The 19,339-nt window shown below is 35.8% G+C and overlaps 2 protein-coding genes across 3 annotated transcripts; both read right to left on the reverse strand.

Moving 5' to 3' along the window:
• Positions 1 to 713: 713 nt before the first annotated feature.
• Positions 714 to 5,945, reverse strand: LOC105040119 (pectin acetylesterase 10). Of its 2 annotated transcripts, none has more exons than XM_073250705.1 (12): positions 5,619 to 5,945; positions 4,286 to 4,369; positions 3,979 to 4,107; positions 3,776 to 3,849; positions 3,472 to 3,558; positions 3,269 to 3,393; positions 2,998 to 3,058; positions 2,701 to 2,754; positions 2,538 to 2,615; positions 2,144 to 2,249; positions 1,913 to 2,058; positions 714 to 964 (listed from the first exon to the last, which is right to left on the reverse strand). In XM_073250705.1, the coding sequence occupies exons 1-12, from the start codon at positions 5,767 to 5,769 to the stop codon at positions 857 to 859; spliced, it is 1,203 nt and encodes a 400-aa protein (XP_073106806.1). In that variant the 5' UTR covers positions 5,770 to 5,945; the 3' UTR covers positions 714 to 856. The 2 variants fall into 2 exon arrangements, with proteins under 2 accessions (XP_073106806.1, XP_073106807.1); XM_073250706.1 differs by lacking the exon at positions 5,619 to 5,945 and adding an exon at positions 4,541 to 5,109.
• Positions 5,946 to 7,989: 2,044 nt separating this feature from the next.
• On the reverse strand, positions 7,990 to 13,432 carry LOC105040122 (pectin acetylesterase 12-like). The gene is made up of 12 exons (XM_010916505.4): positions 13,039 to 13,432; positions 11,814 to 11,896; positions 11,505 to 11,634; positions 11,302 to 11,375; positions 10,956 to 11,042; positions 10,738 to 10,862; positions 10,456 to 10,516; positions 10,147 to 10,200; positions 9,983 to 10,060; positions 9,596 to 9,701; positions 9,364 to 9,509; positions 7,990 to 8,233 (listed from the first exon to the last, which is right to left on the reverse strand). Exons 1-12 carry the CDS (start codon positions 13,187 to 13,189, stop codon positions 8,126 to 8,128), a joined length of 1,203 nt encoding a protein of 400 aa, XP_010914807.1. The 5' UTR covers positions 13,190 to 13,432; the 3' UTR covers positions 7,990 to 8,125.
• Between the last annotated feature and the right edge of the window lie 5,907 nt (positions 13,433 to 19,339).

Below are 19,339 nucleotides of genomic sequence, written 5' to 3' on the forward strand. Positions count from 1 at the left end.
GATGAAGAGCAGGCTCTTAAGGATCTTCCTAGTACCACCAATCCATTTTCCAATAGAGCACATCACATGAAAGAGCAAAGATGTTCATGTGGTTGACCCCTAACAATATTCACGGCTGTTCGTTATGTTTGGATTTACTGCCAGAGTGCAGTCCACCGTCCCTTCGGATGTTGGATTTGAGAAATCAATTTCACTCCCCTCTGGAAGCTGTAGAGTCGGTCGACTATGATTCGCCGCTAGTGTAAAAATATTTCTCAGCATCCAAAATTTCACCCCTAGAGCAGCAATTAGTCCCCACCGCCAGATGCATGCTTCTCCACCGTATCATGTGTGCTAGGACTTTCGCATGCCTATCCATTAATGAACGGTGGATCGCTCTCTACTAAGTTTAAGTGGAAAAAAAAAAAAAAAATCAAAAGCCAAAGTTAACATAGTTTTAATTATCAGACGATCATGAAAATAATATTAAATATTTATTAGATCCGAAGCCACACTTCACCAACCCCACTATCAATGGGGTCATAGCAGATCATCCGAGCAAAGCGTACTTGGGAGGGAGCCTATTGTGCCATCTATAGATCAATTTGATCAGGATTAGCCAATAGTTTTCATTCGGGGGGTGCAAATTGAAATGTTTATCCCCAATTCCATTCCCATTACTGAAAAAAAAAAAAAAAAAAAAAAAAGCTTATATAATCATGCAAGAATATATTCTGGACGGTGGAAGAGACAGCATGTCACTTGCACAAGCAGAATTCTCTTTTTGCTTCTGCTTTGGATTCTTTGATCTTATTATGAATATGCAGCTGCAACAAATTACAGTCCGAGTGATATTTTGATAATAATTGAATAAATTTTAACTTGATACAAGATTATGGCATGTCTTGTCACAAGGATATGGGCAGTCTATTTCCTTTACTTCAGCTCGATCAAAGTACCAGTCACCGACAGATTTTGCAATCCCCTGCACATGAATAGCCAATTTAAAGACCATGGGTGAGATGACGACTCTAACATCTGTGAAACAGAAATGGAGAAAGAATTCTGGTTTTGTTGATGAAGTAGTCAATATGTTGATGTAGAAGGCTAAAAAGCATAGTTTTCCATCTTATTTCTTTTTTACAAGATCAAGAGATTCTAAATACCAAAATATCAAAATTTATATTTAAAGGCAACAGATCTGGTAGCCATCGATCACAATCTTTCCCAAGCAAGCATTCATTGTTGTACACATCTGTTTACGTCTAATTTGTACATGTTTAAAATGTTGATTTGATTTGTTTTGATTCTTCTAACCATATTTAAGATGACCATCAGTTCTGTTAAGCATATTTACTATCTGACTCCTGTACTAGTCCAAATATGATTAATATTTCCTTATTAGTCCCGGTACATTTCCCTTGCTAGCCACATTGTTAGGCTATACAATAATGAGCATATTGGTGTAACCATACACAATATTTACAGAGATTTCATCGTCTACCTTTGTGTTAAAAAGGTGTCAGAGCAATCTAACACTGATCACTAAATAGTAGGCTCCTATCGAGAAAAACCTACTTATGAAGTTGCAGCCATTTTAAATTCTGATGTTGAAATTCTTCTGTAAAGGATTTAGTAATCCTAGGAAAAGAGCCTACTCATCATGACCAATAAAAAGGAAAAAAGGGAGAAAATCTGTATGTAGTTGAACTTATCACTCCATCTCCCACTCAATAGATAGTATCATAGGCTACCCTGAAATTTATCTCTAACACTGAAAATAAGGAGATAGTTCGAAAACAAGGAGATGGTTAGCATGTTTAATTTTCTCAAATCGCTATCAAATGCATGGAAATAGTTTTTGAACGTTTTAGCATTTTACTATATAACCGAGCTATCTCTAACCAAAAATGAATACCAAATATAGTCATACCTTGTTTTCGATAGCTGGAGAGTTATCTCCATACCATGTATCCTGCTTCTCAGATTGGCAATGAGCAAAACATGAATTAATAAATAACCCATTTTGCTTCAAATTTGAGAACCCTTTTGTGGCATCAAGCATTTGGTTCCTGAAGCCTAAACAATAACATGTATGAATTACATGTGAGTACCGATCATGCTGGTTAAACCAAGCAGTAACAAGGAAGAACCCAACCAGTACCTTGCAGAAACTTTATTTGATCATCATTGCACTTCGAATAATTAAATTTGCATGCTTGCCAATAACCTTTAGGGTCAGCATTCTTGGTGGCTAAACTTTGTCTAATCTGATGATGTAAGAAGGTGGAAGAACAGCTTGTTAGAATGGAAGCAAACAATTTCTCAAAATAAAAAGAAAGAAAAAAAGAATGGAATCAAGCAATCTAGGTATTCCTATATTTTCATAAATCCATAATAGTCAATCCAACAGAAAATTTAATTTGGATTTGTAAGAAAATAAACAAGCAACATATGGAGCCCTGATAGAATTGCAGTCAGAACAAAATCTGCCGTTGGTCAGTGAAACAACTTGCTATTGAAAATGACCCATACTACAGGCTAAAACTGGAATATACCTGCCATACATCATATGCTGTATTCAAAAGAAAAGTTGGAGTCTGAATATTGCTCAACAAGTTCTGTGGAAAGAAGCACTGCAAAAAAAAAAAAAAAAAGTTTTGATCACACTGTTTCTTAGTAATTCTGTATGAACATCTTTAGTGGGGAAACCAAGATTACCAAAGTTGCATCCATCTTGGCGGTACAAGTTCCTGGCAAGTTCTTGGCCACTCCCTTCCAGAAGTTGGGAATAAAGATGTCAGCTTAATGATCTCATAAGCAAATTCTTGGTACCATAAAGATTGAGACCCATAAAAACATGCAAACAGTGCGAATATGAAAGTCATTGTTAAGTGCAAAGCACATTTTCAGTGATCATTTATAGTTATTGAATGGAAGATCCATTTTAGTATCTCTTTTATCTATGGCAATTGTCCTTGAACATGTAATATGAGAGTAATGATATAATGATATTACCTGCAGCGTTACTACACCATCATAGAAGGATCTTAGAGTGTGCCCACCGGCTACATCAGTACTGCAATGCATAGAGAAACAAAGCAGACATTCAAACAAATACTAGTAAAAGTTAAACTGGATCATTTATCAAATTTATAACGCATTGCAAAAGTGTCTGTTCATACAATTATGGGAGATTACAAAGTCATTCAGAATAGATAAAGTCAATAACTATTCCTTGGCAACCAATGAAGATTTGTTTTATAATAAGTAAAAAAGTGAGCCATACGCATCAAGGAACAATCCAGCATCAGCAAGGCACTTGACTTTAGTGTTTCCTGGAAATAATGCCCGAAACTCATCACAGTGTAGTATGGAAGCCAGACCCCCAGCAGAGCATCCAGCAAGAAGGGCCTGGAAACATCAATTACATAAGATAAGAAATGAATTTGAAATCATGACCAAAATCTCATAGAGTAAGAAAAAAAAAACCTGGTTAGCTGAATCCATGCCTTTTGACATCAGGTCTTCCATAGCAGCTGAAAAGATACGTTGTCCTCGAAAATAAAGGCCAGCAGCCTATATATACAACCCAAAAAATTTACAAGGATCAGCTGAAAAGTTATGTATGCATGTAAAAGCAGACCTGATCACTATTTCATAGGATGTGTTTTGGCCAAAAAAATGTATAATCATAGAAGGCTAGTCGCATCATTCTGAGTCTATTGACTGTGAGTACTACTTTGTAGTTCCTATGAAAGAACTTGCAATGAGATTTAGAAGTTATCCCACTAACCTCATTATAGCCTTCACCTGCAAACGAGGCACCATCACAGTAGCGAATTCTAACTCTGTTCCAGTTGTAGAAGTCTGGAAGCATTATAGCCAAAATGGACATGACATTGAGTCAATGACTCGACCAACCACCAACAATTTATCTCATCAAGTAGAAAAGCTACAACACTAAGCGAAATAGCAAGGGTTTTGGTTAAAAATTACCTGGATTTTCTTCAGGTTTGTTGCTCAATAATCCAGTAAATAGTATCTGTTTCCTCATGTAGTGTGATGAACCACGACGAGTTGTTTTGCGGGATACACATGAGCCGATATCATTGCACCAGCCTCCCCCTAATGTATTCAAAAATGGTATTTGAGCAACAGTTAATGAATGCTTGGCTCTTAATTGTACCATGTTGATGTATGATCGGTGTGACCTCTACTACTAGCATGCTGCAGGTCACATGGATTAAAATTTGTAACTTTTGAACTGCAAGTTCTTTTTAACTTTTTAATTGTATGTCATTCACCTCTAGTTCAAGGAGCCAATTGTTTTCTCCTGATCCAGACCCTGGATGCAGGTGGTAAGCACCTGGTGTTCCATCCAAACAGACTGCACACACCCAAAAAGACAATTGTTCAACAAGTAATTATCTGTTTCATCCAAGCTGCTCGCTAAAGGTTCACTTTAAAACCACTAGGAGATATAGAAGGAGAGGATACCACATAAGAAGAAAGAGACAGGGATTAGTATCTAGTGGATCTGGTTAGAATGCTGTCTTACCAGCTCATTCCACATTGAAGTGAACAAAGAAAGTGATGTTTCGGTGGTCCTTTTCTCAGAAGCCATTAATACTTTGTGCTCAAATAGAAAGCGTCTATTTTCTGAGAACAACATATTTTTGCTCATATTTATTCCAGTTAGGAGTAAAATTGCAAGGAGTTATTGAATTGCTTTCCTTGAAATAATTTCTCGCTTGAATACAGTATCGGATTAATATGGTATTTCAGCTAAAAAGGATCTTGAGAAAATGAAGACCCTGTGGTGAGGAGTATTGTCAGGGAAATTAACCTGAACTAAATTTACAAGTTAGGAAGAGAGATCATTAGAATGCTGGTGATTTAGGAAATGATAAAACCAGTAGCCATGACCATACGATGTTACAGAAACAGAACCATGAAGAGGAGAAATATGTCTCTCAAAATCATTACCTTGCCAGACAAAAGGAATCTCGTGATCTAGCTTGGCAGGTAGGAACAATATATTTTTTAAAAATGAAATGTTTGTTTACACATGAATATATTTTTAAGATCAAGAAACCCAAATTGTTGACGATAAAAGATAACTTAGAAAAAGGAGTTCATTCCCAAAAAAAAAAAAAAAAAAAAAAAAAAAGGGAAAGAAAGAAAATTCATATTAAAAGATAGATATGACGGAGATCATGGGGAATTGACCTCTTCAAACACGAGCAAACAGAAATAACAGAAAGGCAGTCTCATTGACTACAACAAGTCAGATGAGCATTAAAAATTTAAGGATGTACGTACTAGCAGATTATTTATAAAACTTGAAAGAAATTAACAACAGCAGAACATAGATCAAACAAATAAGAGACGTAAGGAACAGCACATCCAATAATTGAATACACACTATGCAATTTCTCGAGCATCATAAATAATAATGGCATAAAATACAGTTGACAGTTTTAATGATTACGAAAGCATTTTTTTTTTTTTTAAAAAGTACATATCAGCAAATCATTCATGGGAAATATTTAGAAAAAAAGAACAGCAGAACTTAAAACCAAATAAAACCGGGATATATAGGAGGAGTGTGGAAGGCTGCATAGCATAGACCATACCAGCTCCCTTTTCCTTAGCAGATTGAATGAGGGTCAGATCTACAAGGAGAGGCGGAGTGGCAGTCCCATTAACTCCATCCAAGTAGTCATAGCCCTGAACCCACCTCACCACAACCAGCACAAGCAGCCCAACAACCCAGACAGCCTCCATGGGTTACTGGATTCTCTCCTCCCCTCTCTCCCTCCTCCTCTTGGTTCTATAGGCACTGAAGAAAGGGAAATGGAAGAACAGGGGAGGGAGGGACTGGTTAGTTTACCACGGAGACAGGACAGCCCAAAAGAAGACAGTGCGCGATCCTACCGAAAAATAGAAAGAAAGAAAAGTAAAAAAGAGTAGAGTCATCCCAGGAAATTTAGATACGGTGAGTAATGCGATGCCAGGAAGGCTAATAATCCTACCAAAAATGAAAAATTAATAAAAAGAAGACTGATGTCAATGTGCGTGTCTTCACACGTTTCATTGCGTTACTGGTTTCTGTTTTCCAACCCGATTAAGTGGGGTAATTTAACGCGAGGATTTAAGGTTTTCCTTATTCGTTGATAATTACCATTGCTGAAATTTAGTTACCTAAAAAAAATGATCACGGATGGAAATTATTTTTGCTACGTTCCGTTGATGAAAAAATTATTTCTGAAAATGACGTTGAAAGAAACAATTACTTCATCCGGCTCAAAATAATTCTATATAAAAATATAATAAAATTTATAAATATAATTTTTAATATCAAAATATTATTATCATCTCCAATAAATTTATATATAGTGATTATAATCATATAACTCTTTACATATGTATTATTTGTATCTTAATTTTTTTGAAAAAAATTTTATTGAATGAATTTAAAAAAATACTAAAATAAATCGAATGATTATATATATATTTTATTGAAAATATTTTTGCTAAACATGAATTATCATTACTAAAAAATTTATGAAATAGAAATCCTCTATGATATTTATTTTATTTTTTCTCTCTGAAAAAAAAAAAATATGAGATCTATCAATATTTTTATAATCTCTCTCTTCCATTTTCCACATCAAATATATTGATCTAATATGAAATTTATTTTTTCACATCAGTTTAGCTCCAATCAAATGGATTCTAAATGGTGTTGAAAGCCCACTCTTCTCTACTGACTACTTGGAGATAATGAATGATTTTGTAAAGGTGGTCTGCAATAAGAGTTGTTACCTTCTTTGTCTCCTCGGGGCCGTTCGGATGATGGAGGCAAGTTCAGCGGATGTTGGGCATATATGGAAAGCATGCGAAAGAGAAAAATTACTTAAGCAAATGGCTGTGATCGACATTTTTCATATAGTTTGTTTACATCCATAAACGCATTTTCATGGAGATGGCCTTTTTGTTTTGATGGAAAATAAATGTTGCATTTCTATTGATAGCCAAAGGTTTTTTTTTTTTTTTTTTTTTGATGATAGATATATAGGCAAAGGTTGCGTTGAGCAACAAACGTAGTGCATTTACATGCAGTCGTAATGAGTTACAAACGAGAAAACACTCCAAACTAGAATTGCAACGCCAAAATCAGAAACCAAGTTGAAAAGCTTCGATTTTAGGCATTGGGCTGGATTCAGGAGGACTGGCGGTGGTGGTTGTATTTTGAAGTCCATCTCCAATCTTTTTCTTTTTGTTTTCCTAATGGTTTTTATTTAGAACCAATCTTCACCTGATTAACGCGGAGTTGATGGGAAAATTTTCTTGTTGATGCGAAGAAAAATGATTAAATATGATGAAGAACATTTTTAAGGGTCTTAAAAATGTTCACGGCCCTTCGTTATCTTTGGATTTATTGCTAGGGTATAAGGTCCACCGTCCACGCTGTAGTGTCAGTCAACCAAGATTCGCCGCCGGTGTAAGAATATTTCTTGGCGTGGAAATTTTCACCCCCTAGAGACCAAATTAATCCCCACCGCCAGATGCATGCTCCTCTCCCGTATCATGTGAGCTACGACTTTCCCATGCCTATCTATTAACGAGCGGTAGATTTCTCTTTATGAAATTTAGGTGGGAAAAAAAAAAAAAATCAAAAACCAAAGATAACATTCATGATGAAAATAGGCACCATTAATTTTAGTCATAAGAGGATCATAAAAAAATAATTTAAAAATTTATTAGATCCGAAGCCACGCTTCACCAACTCCACTACCAAAAGGGGTTATGGCAGATTCTCCGAGTAGAGCGCACTTGGGAGGGAGGGTATTGTGCCATCTACGATCAATTTGGTTAGGATTAGCCAATGATTTCTCTTCGATGGGTGCGAAAAGATATGCTTGTCCCCTGTTTCATTCCCGTTACCCAAAAAAAATAAAAGCTTATATAATCACGCAAGAATATATGCTGGACGGTGGAAGAGACAGCACGTCACTTGCACTGTTGCGCAAGCAGAATTCTCCCTTTGCTTCTGCTTTGGATTCTTTGATCTTATTATGAATATGCAGCTACAAGAACTTACAGTCCGGGTAATATTTTGACAATAATTGAATAAATTTTAGCGGGGTACAAGATTATGGCATGTCTTGTCACAAGGATATGGGCAGTCTATTTCCTTTACTTCAGCTCGATCAAAGTACCAGTCACCAACAGATTTTGCAATCCCCTGCACATGAACAGCCATTGTAAAGATCTTTGGGTGTGAAACAGACGCGGAGAAAGAATTCTGGTTTCATAGACAAAGAAGCTAAGAACAAGTTGGATGTAGAAGGCTAAAAAGCATTGTTTTTCCATCTTATTTACCTTTTTTCCACATCTAGAGGTTCTCTCCTTTTTTTTTTTTTTTTTTTTTTTTTTTTGTTGATGGAAGATCAAGATATTCTAAATACCAAAATATCAAAATTTATATTTAAAGGCAGCAGATCTACTAGCGCAGTCGCATCTCAATTTTTCCCAAGCAAGCATCCATTGGTGTCCACATCTGCTTATGTTTAATTTATACATGATTAAAATGTTGATTTGATCCAGGAAGGATGATCATTTGGAGTAAAAGATCTAGAAATTTTTAGAATTTCAGCTCCTCCGTTTTCTGACATGTACTTGAAAAGAAGAAATGAAGAGATTTAAGATATTCATGCATGGAAAATGGGAAACGTTGCTCCACTCTTTTGGCTACCAAGAACTTAGCTCCTGACGATACACTAATTAAGCTCTCCAATTACAATTAGTCTCAGCAAAGCTTTGAAGAGTCACAGCAGATGTTAGCAGCCATAAACGAGACTCCCCTTTAGGACGAGAACCTTCCTCATTTCTTTGGGTTGTTCGCATGTCAATTAATTAATATTTGGATCTTTCAAAGAAACCAAGGGGAATAAAATGATCTATTACATAATCGTATAGCATCAGCCTTGCCCATAAGACATTGCCATGGATAAACAGAACTGCGGAAGTTCCATGGATTGAAATTTGTTTTGGATTCTTCCAACCCTATTTAAGATGAGCAGCACTTGGATCACTAAATAGTATGCTGCTATCCAGAATAGCCTAATTACGAAGTTGCAGTCACATTAAATTCTGGTCTTGAAAATTCTTCTGTGAAGGATTTGGGTATTCTAGGAAAAGAGCACACTTAACAAGACCACTGAAAGGAAAAAAATCGAGAAAATGTTTGTGGTCGAACATGTTTAACTTGCTCAAATCTCTATCAAATGCATGGAAATAGTTTTTAACATTCTAGCATTTTACTATATAACCAAGTTATCTCTAACTAGAAATGAATATCGAATATAGTCATACCTTGTCTTGGATGGTTGGAGAGTTATCTCCATACCATGTATCCTGCCTCTCTGATTGGCAATGAGCAAAACATGAATTAATAAATAACCCATTTTGTTTCAAATTTGAGAACTCTTTTGTGGCGTCAAGCATTTGGTTCCTGAAGCCTGAACAATAACATGTATGAATTACATGCTAGTACTGATCATTGTTGATTAAAACAAGCAGTGACAAAGAAGAACCCAATCAGTACCTTGGAGAAACTTTATTTGATCATCATTGCATTTTGAATAATTAAATTTGCATGCTTGCCAATAACCTTTAGGGTCGGCCTCCTTGGTGGCTAAACTTTCTTGAATCTGATGATGTAACAAAGAAGGAAGAACAACTTGTTAGAATGGAAGCAAACAATTTCTCGAAGTAAAAAGAAAGAAATGGAAGCAAGCAATCTAGCTGTCCCTATATTTTCATTAGTCCATATGGATAAATCCAAAGAAAATTTAATTTAATTTCATTAGGAAATAAATAAACAACATATGGAGCCCCACTAGAATTGCAGTCAAAACAAAATCTGCCATCGGTCTGTGAAACAACTTGCTACTAAAAATGACCCATACTACAGGCTAAAACTGGAATATACCTGCCATACGTCATATGCTGCATTCAAAAGAAAAGTTGGGGTCTGAATATTGCTCAATAAGTTTTGTGGAAAGAAGCACTGCAGAAAAAAGGAGGGGAAGTTTGGATCACACTGTTTTCTAGTAGTTTCTGTATGAACTTCTTTAATGGGGAGACCAGGATTACCGAAGTGGCGTCCATCTTGGCAGTACAAGTTCTTGGCAAGTTCTTGGCCACTCCCTTCCATAAGTAGGGAATAAACATGTCAGCACAGTGCCCGCATAAGCAAATTCTTGCTACCCATAAAGATTGAGAACCATAAAGACATGCACGCAGTGCCAATATGAAAGTCATTGTTAAGTGCAGAGCACATTTTCAATTATCATCATATTATATTGAGTATAGTTATTGAGTGAAACATCCACTTTAGTATCTCTTTTATCTATTCCAACCGTCCTTGAACATATAAAATGAGAGTAATGATGATGAGATTACCTGCAGAGTTACTACACCTTCGTAGAAGGATCTCAGAGTGTGCCCACCAGCTACATCAGTACTGCAATTCATGTAGAAATGGAAACAAATAAATATAGCAGACATTCAAACAAATATTATTAAAAGTTAGTCTGGATCATTTAAACATGTCACAAGAGTGTCCATTCGTATAATTACGGAAGATTGCAAAGTCATTCAAAAAAAGATGGAGTATAGTGAATAAAATATTTCAGGGCAACCAATGAAGATCTGTTTTATAACAAGTAAAAAGGTGAGTCATACGCATCAAGGAACAATCCAGCATCAGCTAGGCACTTGACTTCAGTGTTTCCCGGAAATAATGCCTGAAACTCATCACAGTGTAGTATGGAAGCCAGACCCCCAGCAGAGCATCCAGTAAGAAGGGCCTGGAAACATCAATTACATAAAATCAGAAATGAATTTCAAATCATGTCCAAAATCACACATAGGATCGATAGGAGTAAGATTAAAAGAAAAACCTGGTTGGCTGATTGCATTCCTTTTGACATCAGGTCTTCCATTGCAGCTTGAAAGATCCGTTGTCCTCGAAAATAAAGGCCAGCAGCCTATATATACAGCCCAAACAATTTATAACGATCAGTATATATACATTTTTTTTTTTTTTTTGTTGATAAAATCAGTATATATACATGTATGTATATATGTAAAAACAGATCTGATCATTACTTTATAGGAATTGTTTTGGCCGAAATTAAAATTTATAATCATAGAAGGCTAGTTGCCCATTATGAGTCTATTGATCGGGGGTACTACATATTTCCTAGCAAAGAACTTGCAATGAGATTTAGAAGTTATCCCACAAACCTCATTATAGCCTTCACCTGCAAATGATGCCCCATCACAGTAGAGAATTCTAGCTCTGTTCCAGTTGTAGAAGTCTGGAAGCATTATAACCAAAATGAACATGACATTGAGTCAAAGACTCGGCCGACCACCAACAGCTTATTTCCTCAAGTAGAAAGGCTAGAGCACTAAACCAAAAAGCAAGGGTTTTGGTTAAAAATTACCTGGATTTTCTTCAGGTTTGTTGCTCAGTATTCCAGTAAACTCTATCTGCTTCTCCATGTAGTTTGATGAACCATGAGGAGTTGTTTTGCGGAATACACATGTCCTGATATCATTGCACCAGCCTCCCCCCTAATGTATTCAAAAATCGTATTTGAACAAAAGTTAATGAATGCTCAGATCTTAGTTGCATCATGTTGGTGTATGATCAGTGTGACCTGTACTACTAGCATGCTCCAGGTTACATGGATTAAAATTTGTAACTTTTGAACTGCAAGTTTCTTTTAAACTTTTAACTGTACGTCATTCACCTCTAGTTCAACGAGCCAATTGTTTTCTCCTGATCCAGACCCTCGATTCAGGTGGTAAGCACCTGGTGTTCCATCCAAACAGACTGCACACACCAAAAAAGACAGTTGATCAACAAGTAATTGTCTGTTTCATCCAAGCTGCTCGCTCGAGATTAACTTTAAAGCCAATGGGAGAGATAAAAGAAGAGGATAGCACAAAAGAAGAAAGATACAAGCATTAATATCTAGTGGATCTGGTTAGGTTGCTGTCTTACCAGCTCATTCCACATTAAAGTGAACGAGAAAGTGAGGTCCTTTTCTCCCAAACCATTAATACTTTGTGCTCAAATATAAAGGTTCATATTCTGATAAATTTAGAAGAACATATTTTTCCCATTAGAAGATTCAGTTTTAATAAAGAAGACAACATCCAAACTTGTTATGGATAATAAAACTGTTTGCAGGGAGTTATTGAAAATACTATTAGATTAATATGATATTTCAGTTAAAAAGAATCGTTTCTTTTTTGATGGATGTCCCAAAATATGCACACAAGAACCGCACCATGAAGTGGAAAAATATGACTATGCAAGCTGCATGGCCAAAAAAAAAAAAAAAAAAAAAAAAAAAAGAAGAAGAAAGAGGAGGAGGAGGAGGGAATCTCACGATCTAGCATGACAGGCAAGAACTATAAAGTTGCTTGTATTTGAAAAAATGATAATATTCGTTTGTGTAGACGTGTATACATTTTAAGATCAAGAAACATAAATTGTGGACTATAAAAGATAATTTAGAAAAGAAGGTCTTTCCAAAATAAAAGGGAAAAAAAGAAAAATCATATCAAATCGGGGAGCAGCAAATTCACCTCTTCAAACACAAGCAAACAGGAATAGCAGAAAGGGAGCCATAATGACTACAACAGGTCGAATAAGCATTAAAAATTTCAGGATATATGTACGTACAAGCATATTATTTTTAAAACTTAAAAGACATTAACAACAGCGTAAGGAGCAGCATATCCAATAACTGAATATACATGATGCAATTTCTTGAGCATCATGAATAATAATAAAATTAAAGACAGTTCACAGTTCTAATGATTACAAAAGCATTTAAGAAAACCAATGAAAAAGAGTGCTTGTCAGCAAATCATTCATGGGAAATATTTAGAAAAAGGAACAGCAGAACTTAAAGCAAACGAAACGGGGGGACACATAGGAGGAGTGTCGGAAGCAGCAGATCATACCAGCTCCCTTTTCAGTAGCATTTCGAATGAGGGTCAGATCCACAAGGAGAGGCTGAGTGGCAGTCCCATTAACTCCCACCAAGCAGTCATAGCCCGGAACCCACCGCACCAGAAGCAGCACAAGTAGCCTAACAACCCAGACAGCCTTCATGGGTTATTATTGGATTCTCTCCCTCCTTCTGGCTCTAAGGGAAATGGAAGAACAAGGGAGGGACTTATCTTACTTTAGAGATAGGACACCCCAGAAGACGCAGAAGGCTGGCTATATATATATAGGAGACAATCTGAGGTCGGAAAAGAAAGAAAGTATTTACTGGGAAATCTTTTGCCCAAAAAAGAAAAGGAAAGAAAAGAAATTGTGGAATCCGTCCGGGAATTTCAGATACAGTGAGCAATATGCTTCAAAGAAGGCTACTTTGCCTACCAAAAATAAAATATATATAAAAAGAAGAGTGTGCGCTCCAATGGGAGGACGCCTGTTTCCCAGCGTCATCTCCTTCTTCTTTTCAGAGAGTGGGCCCCGGCTTGAGTCCAATAATCTTTTTTTTTGGTAGGAATTGGATGCAGTGAACGAACACAAGAATTTAAGAATTTTCCTTTAATACAATAAGAATTTAAGAATTTTCCTTTAAATGGTGTTCAAACTGGGAGATAATGAATGATTTTGGAAAGAAGATCTTTATCCTCTAATACAATAAGACTTCTTACCTTCTTTGGCTCCTGGTGACCGTTCGAATAATGAAGATAAAGATGAGGGGAGCTAGGAAAGAGCGGGTAACGAGTTCCATGCTGGGCATACATCGAATGCATGTGTGAAATAGAAAAATTTTGCTTAAGCAAATGGTTGTGATCGAAATTTTTTCATATAATTTGTATACATCCATAACGCATTCCCACGGAGAGATGCATGGCCTTTTTTATGGAAAATTAATTTATAGGCATTGGGTTGAGCAATAAATGTAGCACATTTAGTAGTAACGAGTTACAAACGCCAAGTCCAATCTGAAAATAATAATAATAATAATAATAATAATAATAATAATAATAATAATAATAATAATAATAATAATAATAATAATAATAATAATAATACTTCAAATTAACTAGATTTGCAACGTCGAAATCAAAAATAAACCAAGGCCTTGACAGGAGTGCCGAAGTTGGAAAGTTTCATCTTTAGGCGTAAGCGTGGATCCAGGACTAGCGCTAGTCCTGGGTCTGTTGCTAAGTCCATCTTCAATCTTCTCCTTCTTCTTTTAATGAAAGATTCGGCAAAGTGCAGTGGCTTTTATCAAGGGTCGACTTTTACCGGATCAACGCAGAGTTGATGGAGAATATTTCCTGGTCACGTAACAAAAAATGATTAAATATGATGCCGAACATGCTCTCAAGGGTATCCTGGCCAAGTAGTTCTTCGTTCCCGCGTGTACCGCCAATCCATTTCAAGAGAGAAAGAAAAAGCTCATGTGGTGACCCTCAAACATTCATGGCTGTCGTTATCTTAGTCTGGAATTATTCTCAAGTCTAGCCCAACGTCCACGAGGTGTTGGACTTGAGAGATCAGTTCCATGTAACCCTGGGACTCTGTATCATGAGTACTATCCATGCATGATAACATGTAGTATAAAAAATTCATCTCCAATAAAATATAATAAAAATATCCAAATCTATCATTCAATAAATAAATAAGATAAATAAGTGTTGGCAGAGAGATTCTAAATCCAAAGTTCTCAAATATTCAAAAATCTATAACCTCAAAATTTATAAAGCCATCATGTAAATTCACTAACTAATACAATAATTAACCACTAAACTAAAATTCTGCTACAGAAGCCTCTTTACAAGAACTTCGAGTCTGAATCATTTTCCACTACTAACAATCTTATTCATATAAAAAATTATAAAAAGAAAAAAAAAAAATGAGCAACACAACTCAATTAGCAAACTTTACACTACCATACTAGATCAAACATAAATTTTTGTATAAATCAATGCATCATTTAAGAAAATAACTATCATTGTAAAATTAAAATATTTGAATATATCAAATCATAGAAAAATTGTAAATTAATAATGCTTTGGCAAATGCATCAATCATGCAAATTTCATAAATATAGTTCCAAGAGCATAAATAAATTTATAAATCATGCTAACTTCATAAATAAATCATAAATCTTTTGATATATTTCTCCATTATAATTCATAATAATTTTCTCCAACTAAATGCTAAGATAACTTTGTATCTGTGATAACATTGTAATCAATAATATGCCAACCACTATAATTTGCTGGTGAAGGTTGCATATATACTAACTATTATAATTCATCATTGAGGATCGTATGCTAATTAGCTACTATAATCTATTGGCAAAACTCGTATATCAAGTTACCATACTCAACTAGCAAGGGCCGTATACTAAGCAGCTATAATCTGTTAGTGAATGTCATATACCAACTACTACAACCTACTGGAACATCCATAGCTATCTGAAAGCTTATAATTATATTTTTTAAGTTATATTTTCTTAAAGCATATCTTTTTAAATTATACATGAATAAATCAGTTGAAACGTACTGAATGGCTTTATAGAATTCGAAGCCCATGAATAAGTCTTGAATGGTAGAATAACCATGAAATCATTCTTTTTCATTATAACACAAATACAAATTTCATAAAAATGAAGTTCATATTTCATGAATAAGTCATCAATACTAGAATCGCTATGGAACCGTTATTTAGCAATAAATCATGAGGTTCATAATAGCATATGCTTGATTTTTAATTTTAAGGAAAACATAGAATCACTCTTTTTATGATAAAATAACTGATGGTTTGAAAAACTAGTGAGAAATTTCAAGATTACTTACCTCTTCCACTTTAAACCTCTAAAGTTTTAACTATATGAATCATCGCAACCTATTCTAAGCCAGTAAAAGCTATAACCAATAGCTTTGGAATCAAGAAAATTGAAAATAAGTTAAAATTGGACAAAATGATTAATTAATGATACTATAGGATGTGTGGCTTCCTGCACGAGTCAAGATGGAGGAAGGATATGATTGGCTAGGCGATGGTGCTCGACTACCTAGCTAGGTCAATCCAGACAAAATTAACGAACTCAAGTGATTAAGATTGGCTAGGATTTAGGTGACTCAATTGAAGTCCATTGTAAGTAGATTTAGAGGTATCCAGCAAAAGCCAGGTGGGTTCCGATATGATTAAGGCTAGTAAAATACAAGCCACTGATGGCAACACAGCCAATAGCCCGATGCTAGTCGAGCAAGGGAACAGCCGATGGCAGAGATGAGTGGAAAGAGGGAAAACAAGGTTAGAATGGGGAATGCATATAAGGGGGTTTTTCTTCATCGATTTTTGATGGATTTCTCGATCGACGATGAGCTATAGCATTAGAGAAGATGAGGAGAAGGATATAGGAGGAGATCAAGCTCTTGTTTTGGCTCCATCTAGTATTGTAACCCCAATTTCCAATGGGTACCAAACTAGGAAACAAGGAGGTTGAAGGGGAAAAGGAGTTGTATTTGATAATAGAACTGTTAGAAAATCGAGTAGGCAGCATGTGTATATTTCAAAATATTTTGAATGCAGCGAAAAATAACATAGGTTAAATCTTTTAACCCCACATGTATAAGATCAAATCTAATCCTACCCAAAGTTCAGAAGAAAAATATATATATAATCTAGAATTTAGAGACAAGTATGAGATCGGATCTCTATACCTTAGCATGGGTAGATATTCACCATTTTCGATGATCACAGATTCATAGATGCTTGAGTCGCACACATATTCGATCTCTACGGATATCCATCGAGATCAATCTCGAACTGATCTCCTCGTAGTAGAATCTTTTTTCAAGAAGAATCTTATCCTTGAGATCTTAGATCAATACCTTGATCTGGATTGCGGGATCAACTTCTTGATATGCAGCCTTCTTCTTCTTCTCTTCATTCTTCGCTCTTGAAGACAAATCACCACTACCTCTTGACGTGTAGAAAAGGGGATGCCCAATCCTTGGGTGTAGAAGAGAACAGAGGGAGGAGAGGAGACGTGGAGAAGAGAGAGAGAGAGATTTGTTTCATAAAAATTTTATTTTTTAGAAATTCTAGAGACATTCTCTTTATATAGGCACTACTCTGACTCATAATAGGAATTCAGTTATCTTAAAAAGGTAGATCCTTATCTCATAAGAACTTTTACTTTTTTAATCTGATTTATTTTCTATAAAATTATCTATAATTGACAAATAATCAGCCCTTTTAGATAGGTACAAAAAATGCCTCATGGAATATAAGTTAGGTAGTTGGGGCACCAACTTTTGGTTAGCACCCCATATTAGGGTTTCTAGCCAAATAAGAGAGGGCGTGGCCCCACGCTCTCTCCTCCATGCCATGCCACATAAGAGGGGGCGGGCCCCTCTTGTAATATCCTAGGATTTGGTACCCAGTTCCTGCCAAAAGAGAAGGAAGGCACCACCCAATCTTCCATCTATTCCACATGCACTCTTAGAGATAATTAGGAGATAAACAAGAGATAATATTAGGATAATTATGCTAACTAATTGACTTAATCAAATTTTTTTAGGCTCACAATTAAGAGTCCAATTAAATCCAAATAGATTTGAGTTAGATTCAAGGCTATGGACTTGATCAAATCGAAGTTTCAAGAAGAATTAGGTTTAACCATGTGCTAGTATGGTTCTCATAAACCTAATAGGATTTCAATAAATCCTAATCCAATTAGAACTTCATAAGCTCAATTAACAAATTTAAGATTAAATCTCTTAATGTGTGACCCTATAGGTTTCATTTTATCTGGTAGTGAGATATATAATGATCTCCATCACAATATCATCGAAACTCTTTTCGATAGATTGGAACATTTTCAATTCTATCCTTTAAGGATCATCGATCATCAAGATGACGCTCGATGAATCTCACAATCTACTGTGACATCTAGTAGTATGTAGTGACAACCCAATAAAATGAAAGTATGAATCTCTAGGTATAGTTATCGTATGATTTAGTTCTTCTATCGTGAGTTCCGACTTGACAGAGGTCATAAAAAATTCATCAGACCCCATTGTCAGTCATATGTTAGATTGACTGGACTCGAGTTCATTTGTGAATCCCATAAAAATTCTTTTTCAGTATTCACACTTGTTTTGGTCAAATACTTTTTGAACTCAGTCTCGCAAATTACATAGGACTTCTCTTTCTCTATTAAGATTGATAGATTCCATCTAGGTGCATCCTACTCCAAACAACGAACCTGAACCTACTGAAACCAACATACACAGTAAGGACTCGAATGGCTAGGGACCAAGAAAATGTGCAGTCAAATTCAGTAGCCTCGCTGCGAATAGCCATGACACCGTAGGTCAAAAGATCACTCACACCATTGCAGCATCGAGAAGACCATTGACGAGTGAGTAGACATCCATGTGATTTTCATATTGGTCACGCTCAGTGTAAGTTGTTCTCTAACAACCATCCGCACCTTCATCCCAGTGTCTCTACATCATAGATCCAAGACTCATCTGCCCACAAGAGAAGTGAACTATGCATCGATCTCAAATGGATTGATCATTGTCCTCCGTGATGATCTTTTGATCGAAAGTATTTAGAAATTAACCATCAATTAATGTATGTCTCAAATTCTTAACACTTTAAGAATATACAAAAATCATCTTTGTTAATTTCTAGGACAAATCACGGACACATAAAAATGATTGGAAAGAAAAAGCTCCTTATTGATAATAAAAAAATTACAACTATAAGTTTAGATCCTGAAATAACATAATGTGTCAGCCAACAATTGACTTCTAGGGCACAAATCTAACAAACTCCCACTTGACCTAAAGTCAATTGGCCATATACCTAAGACCCATCTTCTCAAGGTGAGCTTTGATCTTCTGCTGGTTGAGAGGCTTAGTCAGTGGATCCGCCACACTCAACGCAGAGTTAACTTTCTGCATCTCGATAAATTTTTTCTTGAGGTATTCGTGTATGATATGAAGCCGCTGCTCTATATGCTTGGACTTCTGGTGAGATCTGGACCCCTTAGCAAGGGCTATGGCGCCGTTGTTGTTGTAGTGCAATGCAATAGCAACTGATGGCATCACATCCAGCTCCATAACAAACTTTTTGAACCAAAAAACTTCCTTAGTAGTTTCAAAGACGGTGATGTACTCAGCTTCCATGATCGAATCTGTAACGATCGACTGATTAAAACTCTTCCAGCTAATCGCACCATCATTACATAAAAAGATACATCCCGATGTA

The sequence above is a fragment of the Elaeis guineensis genome, chromosome 1, assembly GCF_000442705.2.
Source record: "Elaeis guineensis isolate ETL-2024a chromosome 1, EG11, whole genome shotgun sequence".
Classification (NCBI taxonomy): Eukaryota; Viridiplantae; Streptophyta; class Magnoliopsida; order Arecales; family Arecaceae; genus Elaeis; species Elaeis guineensis.

Excerpts from the sequence above, each read along its gene's own strand:
- LOC105040119 (XM_073250705.1), bottom strand. The coding sequence starts at position 5,769 with ATGGAGGCTGTCTGGGTTGTTGGGCTGCTTGTGCTGGTTGTGGTGAGG. Across the intron at positions 4,108-4,285 it reads TTGGCTCCTTGAACTAGAGG|GGGGAGGCTGGTGCAATGAT; the intron begins TGAATGACATAC and ends TGAATACATTAG. Across the intron at positions 2,755-2,997 it reads ATGGTGTAGTAACGCTGCAG|GGAGTGGCCAAGAACTTGCC; the intron begins GTAATATCATTA and ends AACTTCTGGAAG.
- LOC105040122 (XM_010916505.4), bottom strand. The coding sequence starts at position 13,189 with ATGAAGGCTGTCTGGGTTGTTAGGCTACTTGTGCTGCTTCTGGTGCGG. Across the intron at positions 10,863-10,955 it reads GAATGCAATCAGCCAACCAG|GCCCTTCTTACTGGATGCTC; the intron begins GTTTTTCTTTTA and ends TGATGTTTCCAG. Across the intron at positions 9,702-9,982 it reads CAGCATATGACGTATGGCAG|ATTCAAGAAAGTTTAGCCAC; the intron begins GTATATTCCAGT and ends TTACATCATCAG.